We start from the raw sequence: 23,854 nt of genomic DNA, 5'->3' as shown, positions 1-23,854 counted from the left end.
ATAGGCCGTAACCAGAGTCTGGAATATACCCCGAAGACCACTGAAGCCGGTAGCTGCTCATGTTTATCACTTTGTAAGATGTAGGGTTGCCAAGAGAGGGCCGCCAGTGGAGTAGATCCATTGCCTTGTAATCTGGTTCCCAGTTTGAGTCCAAATTGCTCCACACAGAATAACCTTTTGTATAAATTGATAAACTCTAGTATGTTCAGTATTATACAAATACTATAAATTGCATTCAGTAAAGATGTCTAGTGAGAAGAGTACTCTATAAAAACTAAACTGAACTAAATGACACCTGAATAATAAAAACTTAATGAAAGAAATTCATTTATATATATATATATATATATATATATATATATATATATATATATATGAATGTCTCTAAAAGTCAAAACAAGGGACATGAGTCGTGAATAAAGGGTTCTGGATTCAAATGAAAAAAGTGTCCGTCTGGGTTTTAATATGAATTGTTCCATTATAAAACAAATTGTTGCAGAACAACTGTAGAAGTAAGAATCAGATCTGGTCTCTGAATATTCCAAAATGCAAGAAAATTTAAAATGACAAAAAAATAGGAACTTATGCAGCAAACGAGGTAAAAACATGCTATTATTTGACAACATTTATTTAAAATACAAAAATACACAGAAATCCAGAAAACATGTAAAAAGTACTGTACTGCTTTGCTATTACCAGAGGGTGCAGTGGCATAGTGGACGTGGCTGGGTCCTGCTCTATCGCAAGTCTGGGGTTCAAGTCCTGCTTGGGGTGGCTTGCAATGGAGCAGCAGCCTGTCCTGGGTGTGCCCCCCAACCCCAACCCCAACCCCAACCCCTCCCCAGTCTCACACCATGTGTTGCTGGGTTAGGCTCTGGTTTGCCACAACCCCACATGGGGCAAGCTTTCTCAGACAACGTGTGTGTGTGCTATTACCATGTTTTACAGATCTGCAATTTTGAAAATGTAACTTCTAGTAAACACGTCACACCATTTTAAGGCAAAAGCGTATAACCATTACTTAGAACAGAATGTCTCAAGGCTACAGTAATAATATATAGACAATTTATTTACAAAGCTCAAGAAATATCTGTTTTAGACTAAAAGTGTACCTTAAATATTTGCCAGTATTTGTGTTGTTAATGGCTTTTAATCCCAAACATTGTGCTTGTATTATGGTGTAATATTTCCACAACTAAAAAATAAGTAACAATTGCAAAGCTGAAAATATGCAGTCTCTTATTACAGTGTGCCATATGCAAATTATGAAAAAATATGATTAATTGTCCTGATATCACTCATATTAAAAACCACATTTCTTTGTGCATACTAAAACAAGGACACAGCCCATACAGATAATGGTTAGATCCTTTTTATCACAGTGGTAGAAAGCTGTCTGTTATATTTAAAAAATATATGTCTTAATAAATGCACTTTATACCCGAAAAACTAGACTGGTCCCAAGAAACAATACTTGTGGTTTTCGCCAGCATCACACAGATCTCCACAGAAGGTGCGATACTGCTCTTCCTACATATTGCTGATACGGAATGATACCTGTAGCACAAAAGACTCTACATGGTGTATTCTTACAAAAGGTGAAGACGGTTGCAACAGAGTTAATTGTTCTTCAGAAGTATTGCTCTAATGGCAGCTGCACCGGATGGATTTAGTCTCCGATCCCGAACCTCAACTCCTTCCTGCCTCCAGTAAAAAGAGGGTTAATCCACAGCCTTGGCATCGTTCCTCTTCTTCAAGACCTTCAGAAGGCTCTCCGGCATGTAGTATGGCCTCTCCATGCTCCCGTCGTTCCGCTCCAAGTCCTCCACTGTCCCGGTACAGAGGGGAGAGGGGTACGGGATCAGAGGGGGAAGACGTAGGGGCAAAGGGTAGAAGGCAGATGGTGAGGGAATGAGACAGATGGTAAAACATTAAACAGATGAATGTATTTGTTATGCACAAAGTTAATATGAAAAGATCAAGAATTTGTTTCAGTCAATTAATGCAGTTAATTCTATTAACATGCTAAAACTCTACGTCTACATCTCTTCACGAACAGATCTAGAAGTGCCAACACTCACCCGACGTATGAGCTTTACACCAAACTAAAAGCACCCTTTCCATTCCCAGCTTGGACTTTGATATAAAGCAGGGTACTGCGAATGGAGTCAAGCCGAAGCCAATTCGCGGAGACCACTTGCATGGTTTTCGTGGAAGTGGTTTACCATTGTTTCCTTCCACACATGTCTTTCGACTGTGGGAGGAAATCCACCTGAACACGGACAGAACATCTAACTCTAGGGACAGCTGGTAGCGTAGTGGTTAGAGCAACTGCCTTTGGACCCACAGGTTCAAGCCTCACCTCTGGCTGCAGTACCCTTGAGCAAGGTACTTATTCTAAATTGCTCCAGTAAAATTACCCAGCTGTATAAATGGGTAAATAATTGTAAGTTGCTTTGGAGAAAAGCATCAGCTAAATGTAACTCTACAGAACCTGAGCTGAGTTTAACCGAATATCAAACCACATCCTGGGTGCTGCAGTACATGGCATGTACTTGGTGTCACGAGAGGCTTTTTGTCCTTTTTTTTTTTTTTTAAAGACACCTGACTTGTTCAACATGCTGTCAGACTGCAGAAAGAAATGAAAGAAAACAGATCATAGAAAGACAGTAGGCTTTAATATAGCACACGAAAGGGCTTGTTGGCCACATGCAACAGGACAAGCTGTCAGACAGAGGAGCCCACGGCACACGGCCTGTAGATGGGACTTTGCTACAGACAGCAGTGGGACACTCCAAGGCAAATATGTGTTACATACAGTATCTGAAGCCCAGCTCTCGCTATTTGGCGCAGCGTGTATTGTTCTCTCGCGTCAGATTTTACCATTTGGCTTCAGCTGGCATCAACGCAAATGCAAGGAACACGCATGTGTCATTTGTGTTCTTCTGTAAAAAGTGTACAAACTGCATTAGTGCAAGCAGTATTTTTGCATATGCGGTATTAGAAGGATCAAAACAATAGGGACTTTATAAATAGACAATGGGTATTAGGCACACGTCCAGCTCAGTGTCACAAGCACTTGGTCATCTGAGACTGTTTCAGATGGAAAGAAGGGGGGGGGGGAGAGAAAAAAAAAAAAAAAAAAAAAAAAAAAAAAAAAAAAAAAAAAAACTTGGCCATTCCATTTATAGAGCTTCCTTTTTTCAAAATTAACAGGAAAATATGTAATACCAAACATTTATAAGGATAAAACGACACAATGAGCGTACAGTTCCTGGGTCCAATGACTCCTCCATCAATTGCGTGAATGTATTCCCGCTCTAGGAAGGATAAAGGCAACCCGTGTCCATTGTTATTCCTCACTGTGCTGCTGCACGGTGGAGTTCCTGCTTCCTTCTGTTCGCCAGGCCTGCACACCTCCTCTCTTCCAGGATCACATCACTGCGGCTTCTCCTCGCCTGATTCTTGAGGTTTTTCAGCCTCCTCCTCCTCCCCCTCCTGCTCCTGAGCCTGCCTCTCTATGACCTGTTGCTTCATCTCTATGTCCTGGTCTTCCTCTCTTTGCTCCTGTGCCTCTGCCTGCGCCACATCCTCATCTTTCCTGGGTTCTTCTACGTCCTCATCGGTCTCGTTCACAGACAGAATGTCACGCAGCTCAGGTGACATGAAATAGGGCCTGTCGGTTGACCCATCGTTCCTCTCCAGGTCCTCGCCTTGGAAGCGTGCGCACGCACACACGTATGCGTGCGTGATTTAGAATGACCCGAGGACAGGGCAGGACAAGGCAGGACGGAAGAGGAAAAACGAAGAAGGGAGGAAGGAAGAGGCATGGAAGGTTGTACAGCGCCATGGGAGTGAAATCAAGCGGGGGAAAAAGAGACAAAGAGAAAGACAAAAGTGAGAAGCAGAAAGGAAAAGGTCCTACACAGACACTTCAAGCCGTTACACTATTACAAAGCAGTGAGAAAAAGCTTCCTATGTAGACTTGTAGCTCCTGTTACGAATATCTGACCTACGACTTTGAGGATATGAACATTTCCAGGTTTGTCTATTCATTTATCGTTTATTACATTTCCTTCACCTGTCTGCTCTCTACTGCAGAGCAGAAAATGGCCTGGAGTTCCAGATTCCAAACTCTAGAAAATTTTAAGCTCATTTTTCCTTTATCTCATGTTTTTCACCTCTCAAATAATTAGAAGGATTAAGCCGTATTATTTAGCTTTCATTAGTCGTGACGCAGTGGGTGCACTTACGAACAATTCCAAGTTACGAACTGACCTCTTGTTGAGTTGAGGTACAAGTGTAGAGGGGTTAGTAAAAGGAAAGTTCAAGAAGCACCGTGACTAACAACACACTTGTACAAGCGACGTGTAGCGTTTACAAAACACTCGGTACCTACAACTGGATCTTATGCGAATTTGTGGAACGTACAGTGGAGACATTAGAGACGAAACGTTTAGAGGCACCTTTTCAGAAATGAAACAGCTGCTCAAGTTGTCTGTGATGATTTTAATTTTATAACCATCACCGCTGCAGATACCGCACCTAAACAGACCAACTCTTGGGACGTCTGAAAAACCCACATCCCATAGGAATGAGGATTTCCCTTCGAGAATCGCGTCCAAAAGCTCTCATTCATCCGTGGGAGAATCCCTGACGCCTGCTCATTCTACTGAGGTTGGCTCTAAAGTTGTGTTCCACGGTCTATATGCTATACTCTCCCTTCGAGGGCCACCTACACTTGTGAGTCTGTGGGGAGATCAAGGCAGCCAGATGTAAGGACATGGGTGGGACTTACAGAAGCAGAGGAAGAGTGTGTCCACACACATGGCGTACACGCTGAAGAAGCCATGAGCGATGAGGTAGGAGCCGACCACCACCGTCTGAGGACAAAGACCAGCACAGCGTTACTCTGTGATTCACCACAACCATGTCGTCCAACCCAAGGAGAAGACACTCATCAGAGACGCATAACAACTGACTGAAACAATATCATACACGTCTCTCGATTTCATTTGTCTGCTGTGTTTATAGTTATTATTGCTGTGGTGTATTTTTATTATATGAATTACACACATACTGTAAATATGAATGCCACCAACAGCGGTACAAAGAAATAAAGAGTCAGACTGAAAAAATAGCTGGGGTCTTCAAACATTATCATCATCATCATCATCATCATCATCATCATTATTAATTGGTTATAACAACTGGTTAGACCTGCTTTTGAACCCAAAGGGCGGAGTCTGAAATCCCACCTCAAACTGTATAAAAGGGTAAATAATTGTAGGTTGCTTTGGAGAAAAGCATCAGATAAATGTACAACACTATTTTAGCTTATTTTGCAGTTGCCTCTTCATCCTGACCGGGCACTCTTTAGCGTGAAAAACGAGGCACGTCATCAGTAATGAATTTCAGTGTAGTGCGGCAGAGTAAAAACCTTTCCACAAGCTCTGATCACCACTTCTGCCACTTACCAGAATCGGTACCCAGTAGTAGTTAAGAGTGAAGCCTACATCCTCAGTGGCCTTTATCCTCCCCGAAAAGAAGAAGAATGAAAAAATCCCTGGGCAACGACAACAGAAGTTGGGGTGTCACAGGTGAACACAAAACATAGCAGTAATAACTGGGTTCACCTGAGCACAGTTGCCGGATTGCGAGAAACAGCGAAAAAACACACTTTGTACTTTGCATCTGAACTGGAAAAACAGCGTAAGGCTGTATAGTGTAGTGTCGAGGTACTTTAAATCACCTGATAACCCTATGCTGAGAATGAATTCATTTTCAAAGCGCACCGTCGTACAAGAGGGCGAACCAGACAGCTGTCACATATATTCTGAGATGTCGAAGGGACGAGATGACTTCTCACGTCGGACTCATCAGGCTTTTTTATAGTGGATCACAAATCAGATCTTTGTTTCTATGTTCCTCGTGCCCACAGATGATGAGGGAAAAATACGATGGCTCATTTTGTCTAAAATGATCATAATGATCATCGGTGTAACTTTTCTGTCACTCACCAACAAGGCCGACGATTAAAAGCTTGCCCAGAAAGAGCAGGAAGTCTGTCACCTTGTCCAGCACAGCCACCCTGAGGACCCAAGGATGCCCAGGATGAGCGAAATGCAGACTGATGGAGGCACTCTGCAATACACCCTGTCTACAGCAAGCATTCAGGGCCATTCCTTGAGGCTCTCACCTGACAATGTTCCTCATCAGGAGGAAGAAAGCATCCCGGGCAGATGAGCAGAAGTTCTTCCCATATATCGCCATCTGGAGGAAGACAATGGTACGTGACGCAGGCCAGCTGTCCATCAAACAGGCCAATTTATACCATTACGACAACTTCTTACTTGCCATTTGTTTAATAACTTCGCCACTCTACACGGATATGCACACACACTACACACATACCATGATGTAGGCATTCCTGTTGAGAAACTTGATGAATTTTTCCAAGCACCAGAAACAGCATTTGAGACAGCTGAGCAGGAACTTGGCAAACTTGTTCTGGGCTCCTGGGAGACAGTGGACAAACAAGGAGAGCACAATGCTTTCATACAAACACCAGACTACAGACAGCGTTCTGCTTAGTAACCCCACTGATTAAATGCTTTTACATGTGAGCTGAACCGAGTTTAATTTCCCTCTAGAATAACATTTGGGGAGGCTCAGAAGATGCCACAGAGTTCTACTCTATCACCAAACACCTTTTCATTTGCATAGTCACTAATTACAGGATTTTTTCAGAACAACAAATACCAATGCTGTGCTGTAAATGGTACATGCTGTTCCACTGTGGAAAAAAACAATCAAAGGGTGCTACAATAAGTTTGAGTGCATACAAGCGGAATGTACAAAAACCCCTGACAGAATACCCCCATACATCGCTTGAATTTCATAAGCAATTTGAAATGTGACAATGAGCAGGATGTATTAAAGCAGTTTATTTGTCATGGAAATGTGTCATGGACTTATGGCCGCATTCATCTCAGTTCCCTACTCCTGCCTCACCCTTCAGTTTGTGGTCAAGGTATTCCAGCAGCACCCTGATCACCTGGACAATGGACAGGATCAAAGCTCCGAAAGCCAGGGAACCTGTGTGGTACCTGAGCAGGAGGCAGAGAGCTGAGGTGACGCAATGATGGAAATGGGAAATACACACAGTTAATTAATCCATTCATTTACATTGACCACTTTTTGGGGGTGGTCACAATTATTATAATCCCGGGAATCACTGGGGGAATAAGGCTGGTTATCTCCTGGACAGGACACCAGTCCACCACATGTCAATCAGTCACAGAAACAGTTACTCAAAGAATGTGGGTAATTCAGAGTCACCACTTTACAATAGGAGTATATCCTTATAGTGTGCAGACGAACCAGTTGCCAAAGGGATGCTATGCAAACACAGAACAGGTTTCACTTATTTCAGTGTATCAGACCCAAAAGCTCTGAACAATTTCAGTCCGGTCAGAATTAGCCAGACATACGGTCACACAAAGCATTTTCCGCCCTGGGTACCTGAGTGCCCGTCCGAGGGATGAGAAGATGGGGAAGGCTGGCAGGTCATCAGGCTTCTTCAGAGCCCAGTAGTAGGAGGCGAAAGCTCCTGCGAGTGTCACCTGCCCCAGTGCTGTCACAAAGTTGGCACACCAGAAGAAGAGGAAGAGGTTGTAGAACTGGAAAAGGATGAGGTACTTGTGGTAGTACGTCTCTCCTCCGTAGAAGGCAAACAGACACTGGGCATCGGGGCAAACGGCCGAGATGTTGGAGGTGTTGAACGTCTGGGAATGAGAGGGGGATGAAGGCTGAAGCAAGGCGTTCCTGGACATGACTTAAAAATCCACACTAGGAAAGAAATATCTGCCAGAACTCATTTGTCAATTTATGTCATCTAGGTGATAAAGTAACAATCGTGGACCCAAAGTAGGAGAACTCACCTTGGGATCACAGGTCTCACGGGAATGTGGGCAGTCTGTCTCATTGAACACCTTGTAGACGGGTTCATTCGAGGTGGAAAGGAAGCTGAAACGGTCAGTTCAGGAACTCGGCTCAAGGAGGGACAACGCATTCGTTCAGATGTGCGACAGGACATTTAAATTTACATGGCTTGCAAACGATACTTTTGCGCTCCCTCCGAAGCACGACACCTATATCTTTAAAATAACGTAAAGCAGCAAGCATAGACACAAACTCAGATCTGGGCCTGGATACCGAGCTTAGCTTCCACAGACAAAGGCTCTTTCGCAGACAGACCAATCTTTCGTACTGGACATACGCACACACATCCCTTGTCCGAACACTAGGATGCCCGAGGTATTTGGAACCCCAGAGGTTCGTTTTTCTCCCCTTCTTCACATTGGGAGTTTTTTTGTTTTCCTTTCCTCAGCTGTCACCTGACATATCCTGATAGTTAACTGTAATTGCTGCTTACTCTGTACTGTATCTTTCCCTGGAACTTTTTGTTTTCTTTTTTCCCGTGCCCTGTATCGTAAAAATAATCGGAATTGAATTTAATGGAATCTGCATGCGGTCAGCCATTCGCAGCTTTTCAGTCTACAGGTTGCTCATTTTATGGGGTCATGCACCACACTTGGAGGAAAGCGCTACATATCCAATCTCTCCTATTGATCACTAACTCTCAGGAACAGTAGGAATTACTGTTAAGCGGGTCCATACTCCTATTCCATTTCAATGCGTTTGACTGACATTTACTGACTGTTTGACTGTTTACAAGTCAATTCTGTTCTGTAACAGACAGAAATTTTAGAAAAGAAATAAGTTAAAAAAAAAAAATAAAAATAAAAAATTTTCATTAGAAATAAGTCAACTGGAAAAATGTTTGGAGATTTGAAAATTAGCTCATAATACAAGGAGTCAGTATATTTCCACCTCCTTGTTGTTGAGCTTCTACAAAGTACAGATTCATCAGCTACAGAAATTGCTTTATTTGCGAAATAAAACAATTCCTGCGACGAAAATGAACAGAACACAGCAGGTCATTGCTAACAGTCAGACACGTGGGTGTGAATGTCTCCACCGATAACAAAGGTCCTGTGTTACACTCTACAGGAGATCACATCCGCATGGAATGTGAGGACAGTGGGGCCAGAGGTTCGACTACATCAAAGGATACACGGCAGTGATGGCCCAGTATGCAATCACCAGGGCGACAAGGGCAAACGTGAGCAGAGGGTAAAAGAGTGAAGACATCACATAACCGATCGCCCTGTAAGTAACCAGATCAGGAGGCATGTTAAAAAGGCATTTGGAAATTAAACTGCATCAGAAAGTCCTTATTGATGCGATTCCCAGTATAAAAATCCACCATTTCACATGCGCAGGGCTGTCCCACTGCCTCACCTGCTGGCCTCCTTGATGAGGGCGATGGCAATAAGGATTCTCTTCCTGAGGAAGATGAGCAGCAGAACAATGATCACCTCCAGGATGCACAGAATGATCACTATGGCAAAAAAGCGAGGGAAACAGAAGCTGAGCTCTTCACAATTACTATCTAATCTAACAATCCAGTTACGTGAAAGGTTGTGGGAGGACTGTCTTACGAAATTCCCGGCAATCACTGCTGTGCCGAAAAGCTGTTCAAGGTGATCGAAGACAATGATTGAGACTCACTGAAAGCGAGCCAGGTCTGGCGGATCTCCAAGTAGACGGCAAAATCGGTCTGCAGCCCGATGTCTTGGAGGGTGATGTCAGAGCCTGGCTGCTGCTTCAGTCTGGCGTACTCCATGTAGCAGTGGACAATCCCTGCCGTGCCAAGCACAGAGCAGCCATAAGAGGGAGACACCAGGGAAGACAGAGCTGGATTAGAAAGGCGGTGGCAATGTCTTCCTAGGCTTTTTCATGTTGATCTGCACTGCTCGGTGCCATTAGATATCACAACCTACATGAAAACAGTGGCGTAAAGATACGAATGCAAGAAACACAACATCAGTTAGAACCAAAATCTATGGACCTATATGGACAGGCCAAAATAACAGGTGCCTATAACTCTAAACACAAATAATTCAAGGATGGAATCAGTTATATATTTTGAATTTTAACTGCCTCTTTACACTAAGTTATAAAGAAAAATTGAAAAGAAACCTTAAAAAACCATAACATGCTTCTCAATACCTTTACAGTACAATATGAAACATACAAAGAGTAATTTAATATCAGTGGTAATTCTGCATTGGAACACAACGGTAAGTATTTTAATAGATTAAAGGCAGCTTTAGTGTTCTGGACCTATATCATACCATATCCAATAACAAGGATGGCCATGACGATCATAACCCAGACCATTATTCCAGCCAAGTAGCGCATGAGGATGATGAAAATGAGGCTGACGACCATGGCAATCACCAGACCCCTGCAATAAGACGAGGCAGGAGAGAGCCAATGAGACATTCAGAATGTATTACATCACTATCCATTTGCACTGCAATCCATTATTTTATAAGTGCATTAGATGCAAATAATATCCCAGAAAGACGGAACTGAAATTAAACTAAAAGCGACTGTGATGTCTACAAGGTCTGCATATTGTGCTGGGTGGTCCAAGTTGGCCAATGCAGAGAGGGCAGCACTCACAGAAGGATCCAGTACCAGGACCGAGTGTAGTCCTCAAAGATCTTCATGGCCACCAAACGGAGCTCCTTAACTTTGTTAGAACTCCTGCAGCAAACACAACACCAATGAGAACCCAAACTCTCTGGACCTCTGTGGGAGTCTGATCTGAGTCTGTATGTTAATACTAATAAATCTGAACACAAACAACTGAGAAGATGATTGGAGCAAGAAATTACAACTGTGTGTTTTGAATTTTAATTGCCTCTGTAGAGTGACAAAGAGCAAAAATATTAAGCTTCAAAAACCATAACATAGCGCACAATACCCACAGAGTACAACATCATGACCTCTTATCCTGTAACTTGTATTACTGCACAAATAAACCCAACAAGTGATACATGTTTAAGAGCCAAAAACCAACTTTGCGCCTTCCAGGAGGTCTGTGGAGTTTATCATGTCCGACCCGTCATCAAACACGGTTCTGTTGCCCACGACGACCGCACCGGCTTTGTTTTTGCCGAGAGCCGGGAAACACCTGTGTGTAACTGAACAGGAGAAGAGAGGCCACCGAATCAAGAATAGTTCACAGCTGTCGCTCAGTTCTATTCATTTAATCATTTATTTGCTTCTTTTCCAAATACTTGAAGAAAACACTGTTGGCACTATCCATTAAAATGTTTCTCCTTCACTGTTTATCTGCTTATAGAGAGTGACATTTGCCTAAAATATGACTTGTTTTCTCACACGAAGCTCTGCGGGAGCCCATACTAAGCACTGGTCATGATGTTTCTTGGTTTCTTAACCACAGCACTAACTGAAACCTACTGAGCCCTCCCCCACCCCTCCACTGCTGGTGAATAGGAGGAAAAGGAGAGAGGAACAAGAGGACAAGGCAGAGACAGATGGAGGAAGGCGGGGCACAGGCTGGGGTTAGGAAGGCAGATGACTCACAAGGCCTGCTGGGAATAACCATGGCAGGACACAGGCCATCCTTCAGAATCTGAAGAAGGTTCTGGAACATAAAGTGGTCATGCAGGCCATTAATGCAACAGTGGCATCTCCATCAACCCAATATTTGTGAGTTTATTAAGATCACATATTAATTTAATTTACGATATTTATTCACTTCGATCCACCTCCTGTGCTCACCGTTGTTGAAAGGTCGGTCCCTTCCTTGCAGTAGGCCTTGTAGTAATCCTGGTCGTTCTTACTCGAAACGACCTTCTTCAGGGTCAAGAACCGGTCAGGACACTTTTCCACACAGATCTGACAAAGCGTACAAGCAAATGGCACAGCAGTAAGACAAAACCCCAGCGAGGAGTCATCGGGGGGCGTAGGGCATTGCGTTACCTGAGTGGTGGGACACTGGAACTCCAGCAGCACCAGGGGGCTGGCACACTTCATGATGTTGAAGTAAAACAGAAACGGCTTCTTCCTGCAGCACATTTCACTCGGTTACACAGAGGTACACGACGCACGGCAGCGCACACACACACACACACACACACCATCGAGGGGCAGCCGGAGGAGCGACACATGAGGACAGCTGTTTCAGAGAACAGGTGGGACGGGGCCGTACTTACTCCAGCCGGGTACCTGCTTGGCCACAGAACTGACCGCTGCTGTCTGTGGGGTAAATCACCTTCCTGGGGTCACCCTGGGACCAGGCTAATAAAAGAGAGGGCATTGGTGTTCATTTAGAACAATAATTAATAATAATCCTACAACGAGCACATGCATAGGAGAAAAACCAACATGTTATTTCCCACTGTAGCCTGCATCAAATTTGCCTTGAAATACATACATAAAAGTAAACTTTTCAATTAAAAAAACGTAATATTCCTTGTTTTATGCAAAATGGAAGAGCAAAATTCTCACCCACTATCCCCACCACAAAGTAGCCCAGCAAGGCCAAAACGAACAGGATGCAGCAAAGGACATCAGTGCAACCCCTGGACAGGTGAGACACACGAACAGGTGACATGTTATGCTGTGACACTATGTTGCGTACATTCACAGCGCTACAAAAGACGGCCGCGACTTGAAACGGTCAGAAAAAAAACGACATTTCTCCTTACTGTACGTTGAATGGTCTACGAACACTGAAAGGTCAATGGGAAAATGAGCTATTGTTGGGTATCTACAGACTTCTCTACAAATCTTGGCCCCTCCCACCAGGTAAACTCATCTTTTCTAACCACCTCTCTTGCGCAAGAAAACAAACGTCAGTCTACGTGTCCAAAACCGTGTATGACTTTTTTGTGGTTCTCAGTAGCACGTTACTCCTTTAAACTGCACAGCGGTGCCCAGGAAACAGTCTGCAGGTCAACAACCTGTTCGTCAGTTATTCAGTGCTGGTCAGTGGGAAGAGCGTGTCCCACGCCACACCGTGGTCAACGTCCTGCCCTATAGAAGCCACAGGATGCCTTAAACCACCACTTCCATTACCGCCACCAGCAATAGCATGGAGACTGCGGGACACACAAGGTGCATCATGTCTCTCTCCCCTTGGCGAGGGATTGGAATGGACTCTTACCGATTATAGATGGGACCTTTGAAGTTGGGGTCGAACTTCCTAGCCTCACCTGTGCAAAGAGAAAGAGGAAAAAGTGTCATCTTATGGGTGACAGGAATCAGCGTCTGCGGCACTAAAACCATCAATAACGCAGTAATCCTGATTTCACATCACCAGTACGGGTGTGTGTGTGTGTGTGTGCGACACACACTCATATTTACACGTATCCTGCCAGTCCACACAAAAGATGGTGTATCAAAATGGACCTGCTATAAGAACTTAAAGTGTCAGGATGGCGACTGGCCTTGCTGCCTACTTTAGGCACTCAGGCGTCAGCAGTCAGGACTGAATGTGGGCCTGCAGCACATCTACGCCAAGTCTGGTTTTGAAGGTCGAAGGCATGTCTGAAATATATTCATGCACTTTTTCCATCCACGTTTATGAGAAAAGTGCTTCTAGTCTGTTTTGGACTCATTTCCTGTGAACCGTTATGCAAGATTCTTTAAAAAAAAATTTTTAAAAAATTAAAAACCTGACATTACCATCTTTTGAAATCCGTTTGGACAAAAAGGTCTGAAAAATATTGATTCAGGAGCTACAAACAAAAGGTATTACCAGAACAGATAACAACGGAAAAAAAATTCTGTGTACTAATGATAGTAATTTAGCGATTACTGTCAGGGGAATAAATGTAGGGAGTCGAGGGCTGATTATACAATATTTTGCACTCTGTTCCACTCATGTAAAATTGTATCCCATCCACAGTTGCTGAAGCTCCTTGTCCCAAGGAGCTGGAGCCTAACCCGACAACACAAGACACAAGGCTGGAGGGGGAGGGGGAGACACACCCAGGACGGGATGCCAGTCCATTGCAAGGCACCCCAATCAGGACTCAAACCCCAGACCCACCAGAGAGCAGGACCCAGTCAAACCCGCTGCGCCACTGCACCCCCTTCGTATCACATCCTTATTTTGGAATTTGGGCCTGAATTTGCCCCTGGAGCTTTATATGACAACAGTCTGCAGGCTACAATATGTTTAAGTAGTTCTGATTAATTTTATTTGACACAGCTGCTACTCCTGTATTGTACGTAAATGTCTGTGTACCTTACAAAAAAAAAAAAAAAAAATGTAGGAAGGTGATCAGGAATCCTCTATTCTGAGTTTTATGCACCTACTGTCACGCCACGCCCTCGACAGCAGACGACCGCACCCGCCGCTGATCAGCAGGACTGGGTATAAAAGGAGCACCGTCACCACACCGGGTTGCGGAATCTTACAATGTCATCCTGCCTGACTTGTGATTCAACGATCTACTGCCAGTTCCCTGTTCCCTGTAGTGCTATTGCTTTTCCTGGTTTCTGACCCCTGCTTGTTCCCTCGGTTACTGAGATCTGCTTTGCCCTGGATAACGATGTCTGCACCTTGGAAGACCCACACCTGTCCCCGACCTCCGTTTCTCTGCCTTATCCCGCGACTGTCCCAGAATAAACGTACCCGCACTTGGGTCCAAACCCCCACCTCCTGTTTCCCACCTCTGTTCGTGGCACCTACTCTCATACGATGAACATCGGTGCATAAAGTGGAAAGAAACAAAGTTTACTTAAGAATCACACGCCTGCAATTACGTCTTATATCTCTCTGAGATGTACGTCGCTTTGGAGAAAAGCGTCTGCTAAATGAGTAAATGTATGAATATAATTAGCTGAAACCCTGTAGACATTAGCATGACCCTCTCTTAAAAAAATTTACATAATGTCGGCAGCAAACACAATGATCACGTAAAGAACAGTAAAAAAAAAAAAAATGTACAATTGTTTAAAGAGGATCCCCTTAAAACGTAAAAATTTCCCGCTAAGCTCAGACAAGCCTATTTTGAGTACCGTTATTTCATTCTGTGCCCGTTATAAGAACTCAACATGACATAGCTAGAAAAACTCAAAAAAGAGAACTTGCATGACTAATACTTTACATACACACGCACACATTTTCTGAACCGCTTGTCCCATACGGGGTCGCGGGGAACCGGAGCCTACCCGGCAACACAGGGCGTAAGGCCGGAGGGGGAGGGGACACACCCAGGACGGGACGCCAGTCCGTCGCAAGGTACCCCAAGCGGGACTCGAACCCCAGACCCACCGGACAGCAGGACCCAGTTCAACCCACAGCACCACTGCACCCCCCACTTTACATACAAACTCGTTCTATTCATGGATGAGTTACAAGAAATACTGTAACGAGCCACGTTACTGGGGAGTGTCATCTTTGAGTGGGAAAATGGGTTTATTGTAAATAGTGGGGGATTGTGGGTAAAATAGAATTATGTGTTCAACCGTTGTGGGAACTTACGGGGAATATAAGGGGGTGAGTTTGTCAGGCAGAAAAAAAATTGAAGAAAAGCCTGAGAAGGGGTCTTTTAACTTGTATGGGTTTTATTTGCATAGCATTTTATCTACAGATTTTAATGGCCTTGTTTTATCAGGTGATTCTGTGCACTTTGAGTTTTTGTAGTGATGACTACTCATATGTATGTCTTTTGTATTTATTTGTCTGTTTTTAGGGGTATGATCAAGTTTTATACTGTAATTTAGAAGTATTTCATGTATTCTGAAGGAAGCATGTATTATGATACGAATGGTTGTTTAGTAATTTTGTTGACCAACTGTAGGAAAATGGTGTTGGGTTTGTTTGATTGTGGATTTTTAATGTATTGTTTTGGTAGTGTGTATTATTGATAACTTTATTAAATAAAGTTTGGAAGAAAAAAAAAAAAAAATTTCCTTGTGTTCGTGCCAGCATTCCAATAAACGTTCACAATGAATGCTGTCATTCTTTGCCCCGTCCGAACCCCGTGCACAGCGTGCTACAATATGTATCTGAAGGCAACTGCTGTCTACTGAAATGCTACTAAAGTAGTAACATATGAAAGTGGGTTATTCACTCATGAATCAAAAGAAGAATAAGGCTGTGTGTACACACTGCTCACGTCTGTTACATAATATGGAAGAAACTAATTTCTATTTCTATATTCAACAGGAACTACATTCAAACTGAGCCAAATTATTAAACATATCTGTGTTACATACTGAAAATTATGCACATCAGTGTCATCCAGTGCAGAAATCACACACACATTATCTGAAACCGCTTGTCCCATATAGGGTCGCGGGGGAGCCGGAGCCTAACCCGGCAACACAGGGCATAAGGCTAGAGGGGGAGGGGACACACCCAGGACGGGACGCCAGTCCATCACAAGGCACCCCAAGCAGGACTCGAACCCCAGACTTGCCGGAGAGCAGGACCCAGTCAAACCCACTGCGCCACCGCACCTCTCCTAGAAATTAAACAAAGCTTTAAAAATTTGGACAGCTGCTCCCATAGTCATTTGCGCTGTTGCCTTTTGACCCAAAGGTCGCAGGTTCCATCCCCACCTCTGGCTGTAGTACCCTTGAGCAAGGTACTTATCCTAAAATTGCTCCAGTAACATTACCCAGCTGCATAAATGGGTAAATAATTGTAACCTTAACATTGTAAGTTGCATTGGAGAGAAGTGTCAGATAAATGTCAATGCACATATTTAAAAATGCGACAAGTACCCAGTAGAAGCAACAGTTTGCCTGTCGTTTCCTTTGCTAGATCTGCAAAACATCCTGCTGTGGCTTTTCTCACGCTTACATACTTGCTAAGATCGTGGAGCATCTGCTCAGCGTAGTAAACGGCTTGATTACATAAGTTCAGCAAAGAACCTGCAGTCCTTAACCAGCGTCTGAAAACATGGGCCGAGCTCACAGGTCCCGCAGGTGCTCGGATGGGTGAAGGGCGTTCATCTATCTGCTGCAGCACAGTTCCACTTTGTACACACATGGCTGCGTTCATGATCCCGTCTCTCTTATTGCAGCTGCCGGCATGTGCCGCATCCTCTCCGAGAACGTGTACGCACACACACAATGCCTAAACCACTTGTCCCATACAGGGTCGCGGGGAGCCAGAGCCTAACCTGGCAACACAGGACGCAAGGCTGGAGGAGGAGGGGACACACGTCCGTCGCAAGGCACCCCAAGCGGGACTCGAACCCCAGGCCCACCGGAGAGCAGGACCCGGTTCAACCCACTGCGCCACCATGCCCCCACCTCTGAGAACGGTTAACACAAATACGAAAAAAAGGCTGGCACGGTCGCACAACGGTCAGGTGTGAAGGATGCTGTAAAAAAGAACCATGACCCATAACTCTTACCGTTTTTCTCCTTTGGCATCGTCATAGTACGTTGTTCTATGTACGCGTTTACTTAGAAATGAGCAGCCTTTACCGATGCCACATCTTCTTCCTTTACACGGTTTCTCGGTAGCTGTAGGAGCGAAAACACGGTGCGTTTCTGAGGGCTCTCGCTGAAACTGCTCACTTCCTTTTCCGGCAGAGTCTCAAGACACACAACCCTTCGCCCTGAAAAGGACCGAGTCCTGCCCTCTTTCTACAAACTGGCTTGCGTTTCGTTTCCAGCTCACTTTCCTCCCCCCCATCTTCTCAAGCGGCGCTTCGGTTCTTCCCCCGATGGGAACCGAACGCTCGCTTTAGGGTCATCGAGAAGGGGTCTTTGCCAAGGGTTGGACTGAACAAGGTCTGTCAAAAACACGGGTTAAGCGGTGTGTCTCGCACATATGTTGCGGACTTGTGTCCCCCATGCCCCGCAACGCCCCCCACTTTCAGAAGGCCGCAGTGTTGGAGCAGACCCCCCCCCCGCCCGCTCTTCGAGACGCTGACTGCACCCTTGGCTCGCAGTTTAGCGCTACCCTCCAAGACCGTCCACGGCAGTCTAATTTTAGCATGGAGCTCGATCCTTCGAAAACAATGAGAAAACAGCAGTTCTGTCTTCCGCCTTTACAGTAAGAACAAAACGTGTCACTTTCAGTATCAGCCGCCTGCCTAGCGTGCCCTGGGTGCCCTCGTCTTAAACGCCGGAACATGTTCTTTCCATCGAACCCCACGCGTCAAAAAATAAACTTCACAAGGAACGTGCTCATTTTTATGTCTTTTTTCCCAGTAAGTCACAAGCTGACACACTGTTGCTCCTCCTTAGAAATAATAAGCCAAGTAAAGCACCGGTCATCTATACATGTCCCTCCTTTACCAGCAGCCAACACCGGTTCTGCTTTTTGCAATTGTCGCACGAATTTAGATTTAATGACGTAATCGTTAAAATGCCTGCGCCGGGATTCTTCTCCCGTCAGAAGACGTGCGATGATACGATCACAGAGAGTTGCTTACGAATTACGAAAACTGCCTGCCTTGGTAGGATCCCTCAAACAGCTGCTACAGCCTGAGACATTTCACATTCACAGTACATTGCAGAAGAAGCAGGTGAGCGACACCTGGGAGAAAAGACCTGGGGAACGGAATCAAATTGAAATACCCATTTCGACTGATCAAATCACAACGTCGTCGTAATCCAGAACGAATGAAAATGCCCTTGAGTGCGTAGAAGAACACACCGGATGCATGGGGCAACACCCACATTAAGGAAGGACTGGATCTTCATCAGGCGAATGCTGATGAATTACATTTACTTGTTTGGCTGATGCTTTTTTTCTAAAGTGACTTCCAATGAACTCTACAGAGCGTTACCAACCCACACACCTTATTCACCGTGGTGACTTACACTGCTAGATACACTACTTACACTGGGTCACTCATCCATACATCAGCGGAACACACTCTCTCTGTCACTCACACACTATGGGGAACCTGAACAGCATGTCTTTGGACTGTGGGAGGAAACCAGAGCACCCAGAGGAAACCCACATAGACACGGGGAGAACATGCAAACTCCACAAAGACTGAATGGGGATCGAACCCACATCCTTTCGCACCACCCAGGCACTGTGAGACAGCAGCCCTACTCACTGTGCCACCCATATGGATATGCAGAAGTACCACACAGACCCAAAACACCCCTTTTGCACCTCTCTCCAAAATAACACACCCCTCCACAAGAATCACATTCTCCCTCTCCTCAGAAGAAGTTTCACTGCAGTCTTTGACAAATGTCCTAATGATGATAATTAAACCATTAAAATCCCATACGGTTCTCCATAGCAGCATGAAACATCACAGTATGCAAATAAAATAAATTTTTATGCATACTCCATATCCAGTGTAAAGGATTTGGAGAAGGAAAGAAGAAAAAAAAAAAAATTAGTTATTTTTAAAGGATGAAGTGAAGAACATCATAAAAGAAGCTAGTCTTCGTGTCTTGAAGTGTCCTTCACTACAACGATCCCAGAAAGGATCTCTCGTTAAACATGATCTAGAAAACATTCTGAGGATTTGCTTGGAAGACACGTTTCTCGTCGCAAAGGGGACGTTCACAGAGCCTTCTTCTTCGACGCAGAAGAGCTGCAGGACCCAGAGGGAGGGTCCGGTGAACGCGAGACGCCGAGGACTGCAGGGGGGAAAAGGGAAGAAGGCGAGGAGACAACATCCACAACTCTCTGACAGCTTCGCACAGAACTCCCGTGGTCCGGCGCCAGAAACGAAACCGAGACCACGCGCCAAGGAGTTCGTTCGCTCCGTTCGCAGCCTTCCTGCCGCTTCCCTTCCTCACGCGCCACAGAAACGTCACCCGACCGCTTGGCCTTCCGTCAGTCATCGCGTTTCAACACGCTCGCTGCGTGCCACGAGCAACACCAACCGCGGAACTGCACGACACGTCTCGCGCGGAACCCGCCGGCACGTCCTGCGTCCGGGTCGCCGCTCCGCCTCCACCGGCAGTGGTACTTCGGTGCTCCCCGCCCACTGAAACGCTCATTTACACTTCATAGTAAACAACCGTCAGCGGGCAAGCAGACACTTCTTCCCTACATTTAAGCGGAACATATGACTGAACAAGATGAAACGGACGCAGACTTGACTTCGGTGCCGTGACGTGCGGTGTCAGACGAGAGTGCGGCAACAGGGCCGTGAGTCACCGGGGGAGGAGGGACCGAGGGTTTTAGCGGGAGCGGAGCCACATGACTTGAACAAACACACACGTTATCTGAAACCGCTTGTCCCCTACGGGGTCGCGGGGAGCCGGAGCCTAACCCGGCAACACAGGGCGCAAGGCCGGAGGGGGAGGGGACACACCCCGGACGGGACGCCAGTCCATCACATGGCACCCCAAGCGGGACTCGAACCCCAGATCCACCGAAGAGCAGGACCCGGTCAAACCCACTGCGTCACCCCGCCCCCTCCGCTTGACTGCCAGTTCCTGAAATGAATTGGCGCCTTGTGCAAGTGGACACGCCGGGCACTTGCAACACGGTACCCAATACAGGCTCCGCCCCGCTGTCGAGAGTTGCCTACGGAACCAAGCCCCAAAAACTCAAGACCCCAAAATGCTCCCGGTGTGTGGATCTACCTCTGGAGAAAAAAAAAAAGAGGAAGAGGGAAGGAATTTCTACGTGAGCTTCTGCTTCCACATGTTCCAGCTTGTTGGTGCCAAAGCAAGCCCTGCTCTGCAAAGCCCTGCCCTTCCCTTCCATCGCTTTTCCTTGCGGCGCGGCGCGATCGGGCCTCACCGATGCGTCCGTGAGAGGACTCGCAGCGGCCGGCGCCAACAATGGTTGTCTTTCATCGCCTTGCCCTGACCGTTCCCTCTCTCCAGCTGACTTGAGCACGCTGTGCTCCTCGGCCCACTCCAGCCAAAGCAGGAATGCACAGACCTCGTCAGTCTGCTTTCCGGACCAGGTCCATGTGTGCCACAGATGGTCATAATGAAACCACGATCAACAGGGCCTTGAGGCCTACCCACAAACCACCGGGCCTCTCTGATCTCTGATCTTTCCTTGAGCGCACTGGGACTGTGGGAGTAGCTGCAGAGTCAAGGTCTCAACCAACACTGTCATGTGAACCAACACCGTAACAACTAAATACAGACAGCAACCTTCCTTATCTGCGTCATTCTTCTGCTTCTAACGGGGATGCTGAGAGGATCCCCAAAACACACAAATTCAGTTCAAATTATTTAGCATCTCAGCACAGTTAAAACCACAATTGCGTGAAGAGCAATTAAAGCATGTTATTTTGAGGGAACAAAGTTGAGTAGAATTTTATTCTAAGCAAAGAAGCCATAAGACGAGGGTGGCATCAGAGCGAGGAGCGTACTTGAGCGTGTCCGCTTCTGTGAAAGAGAGCTGGAATAGGCCACTGCGAAACATGACATTTAGCAGACACTTTCCTCCAAGGCGACTTCCAATGAACTCTATGTAGTGTTATCAGCCCACACATCTTATTCACCACGGTAACTTACACTGCTAGATACACTACTTACACTGGGTCACTCATCCATATATCAGAGTGGAACACACCATCTCTGTCACTCACTCACACACTATGGGTGAACCTGAAGAGCATGTCTTTAGACTGTGGGAGGAAACCAGAGCACCCAGAGGAAACCCACACAAACCGAGCGGGCGTCGAACCCACGTCCTCTCGCACCATGCAGGTGCTGTGAGACGGCAGTGCTACTCGCTGTGCCACCGACACGTTTCTCCAAAGTCACATACAACGTTAAGGGCCTTACGACGATTTACCCATTTATAGAGCTGGGTAATTTTACTGGAGCAATTTTTAGGGTAAATATCTTTCTCAGAGGTACTACAGCTGGAGGTGGGATTCAAACCCGTGCCCTTTGAGTCCAAAGACAGCAGTAGCTCTAACCACTACGCTTCCAGTTGGCCCGGACCCACATCAGACACAGTGAGGAGTGGTGTCCTGCGCAATGGGGAACAAGAGAATAGAAACGCGTAACAGCGCAGAGCTCCAGGTTCAGGGTTTGAATCCCGACTAAGCCCTGTCTGCGAGGAGTCAGCATGTTGTGGCCTTTTCTGAGTGAGTCTCCACCCCATTGCTAAGACATGCGGTTTACAACAATTCCTGAGCGTATGAGTCCGTGTCCAGCGTCCAGGATACACCCCGTGTTTCCTGCGAGGGGCTCACACTCTCTCCTTTCTCCGACGAGCAGTCGGCGCGAGCGGATGGACGTGCGGCACCGGTGCACGGCTCACAAGGGTTTCACCTGATGCGGTTTCATAAGGTTTGAGAAAGGGTTAGAGGAGAGCAGGCGTGCGAGAACACGACACACGCTGCGCATCATCTAGAACGTCCCGGGTGTGCGTATGGGGAGAAGGAACACTCAAAGTCATTCGGAAGGCCACAAGTCACATGTATGGAAACTTAACGTTGACTCAACACTCAACAAGACACCATGATTTAAAAAAAAAAAAAAATCACATTTCAGGAAGGGGATTTTGTTAACCGTGACATTTCGGAAGTGAGGCCATATCATATGAGGAGAAACACAGAATGGCACAGCAATTAACATCAGGATCATCATGATCGACATCAATCTCTTCTTTGCACTCATTCATTACAGCAAGGGAGGGTCAAGGGAATACAAAGTATATCTAAGTCACATGACGATGAGTTGTTGTACAAGAAAACTGCATTACATTTTAACAGCAGGGAGCAAACAACAGTAAGTAAGTGATACTCGTGGAACCGAGAAGATCCCGCGGATCCCAGACACGCCGTCCCACGCGTGGCGAAAAAAATCGCCTGATCGCACTGGTCACGCACTAATCATTAATACACTTCGCAGTAACACAAGACGAGCCTGCGTGTGTGTTTCCATTCCCCACCCGGCCCGGGGTCCCCACCCACCAGCCACCCATCCACTCATCCATCCACGGCGGCGCATTGTTTCCACGACCCCGCCTTCCCTTCCTACCACCCGCAGAAAAACAAACTGGGGAGCAGCACGTCAAAGATCCTCTTACCATATTTCGACGAGTCTTTCTTTTCGTCGGGATCCATAGCGCAGGATTCTTACACGCGTGTCCGAAACACTGTAGAGAAGGAGCGAAGATCTGAGAGCCGCTATTGAGCTTAACGTGATTCGCAGCAGCGCCGCCACCGGAGGGGCCGGGACACACGGGCTGTCCCGACACAGAGCGCCTTCAATGGCCAATGACCGCGCCCTTACTTTGATTGACACGGAAACGCACCAATGATTGGAAGGTGTAGGTGGGGACTCTCGAGTACTTTTCTTCGCAGTCCTGCGCTGGAATGTAGACAAAGCGCGCACGTTTGTTTTTTTGCGCGGATGGGGAACGAAGCGCTTTCCAAACTTGGAAACTGCGCACCGAAGCGATTTTTCTCACACTGCCTTTTGATCTGTGAATATTTTAATGTTTCTGCACATGAAGGGTTTCAGAAAGTCTTTGGAAAGAACTGGCAAGTCTGATCATTTCTAATTTTACTTTGAAGACTTTTTGCCAGTGTCCTTCACTAACCGATTCATAAGTTGAAAAGTCTTTTTTTCAGTAAAGAATACCTAATACATTCTAAGACCACATTTGGTCTGTATTCATTATCGTTTTTTTATGAAGAAAACAATCTGTCTGCAATGTGCTGGGCTGTCACCCAACTGACAGTTATTCATTCATTCACTAAAGTCGCGGTGGTCCGGAGCCCATCCCGGAGTCCCCCGGGGGGGGGCGCTAAACCCTGGACGGAACGACATTGTACATATTGTGTGACACATTGTGGTGCACCTATGTTGAGCATTACATGAACCACATGGATGAACTGTCTGTAGCAGCATGTGTGTTAAGTCAAGTGCACTTGAGGGGGATTGCTCACACCTAATTGATCGTGGTATGGTGTGTGTGTGTGTATGTGTGTGTGTGTGTGTGTGCGCGCGCACGCATCCTGTCCGGGGTCACTTC

General features: G+C 46.0%; 1 protein-coding gene across 3 annotated transcripts; it reads right to left on the bottom strand.

Annotated features, from left to right (window-relative positions):
- Window positions 1-905: 905 nt before the first annotated feature.
- slc44a2 (solute carrier family 44 member 2 (CTL2 blood group)) lies at window positions 906-23,058 on the bottom strand. 3 transcript variants are annotated; one of them, XM_018762019.2, is made up of 22 exons: window positions 22,904-23,056; window positions 13,112-13,160; window positions 12,454-12,527; window positions 12,159-12,243; window positions 11,926-12,010; window positions 11,725-11,841; window positions 11,527-11,587; window positions 10,997-11,120; window positions 10,597-10,680; window positions 10,263-10,375; window positions 9,637-9,768; window positions 9,367-9,466; window positions 9,140-9,232; window positions 7,944-8,028; window positions 7,525-7,787; window positions 7,015-7,109; window positions 6,415-6,518; window positions 6,200-6,273; window positions 6,021-6,091; window positions 5,478-5,566; window positions 4,799-4,883; window positions 906-1,828 (listed from the first exon to the last, which is right to left on the bottom strand). In XM_018762019.2, the coding sequence occupies exons 1-22, from the start codon at window positions 22,938-22,940 to the stop codon at window positions 1,722-1,724; spliced, it is 2,127 nt and encodes a 708-aa protein (XP_018617535.1). In that variant the 5' UTR covers window positions 22,941-23,056; the 3' UTR covers window positions 906-1,721. The 3 variants fall into 3 exon arrangements, with proteins under 3 accessions (XP_018617535.1, XP_018617534.1, XP_029102592.1); XM_018762018.2 differs by lacking the exon at window positions 906-1,828 and adding an exon at window positions 3,153-3,713 and having other exon boundaries at window positions 22,904-23,058; XM_029246759.1 differs by lacking the exons at window positions 906-1,828; window positions 22,904-23,056 and adding exons at window positions 3,153-3,713; window positions 17,325-17,794.
- Window positions 23,059-23,854: the final 796 nt, after the last annotated feature.

The sequence above is a fragment of the Scleropages formosus genome, chromosome 20 (assembly GCF_900964775.1).
Source record: "Scleropages formosus chromosome 20, fSclFor1.1, whole genome shotgun sequence".
Classification (NCBI taxonomy): domain Eukaryota; kingdom Metazoa; phylum Chordata; class Actinopteri; order Osteoglossiformes; family Osteoglossidae; genus Scleropages; species Scleropages formosus.
Note: the sequence above shows the minus strand (reverse complement) of the source record. Positions and strands in the feature narration are given on the sequence as shown.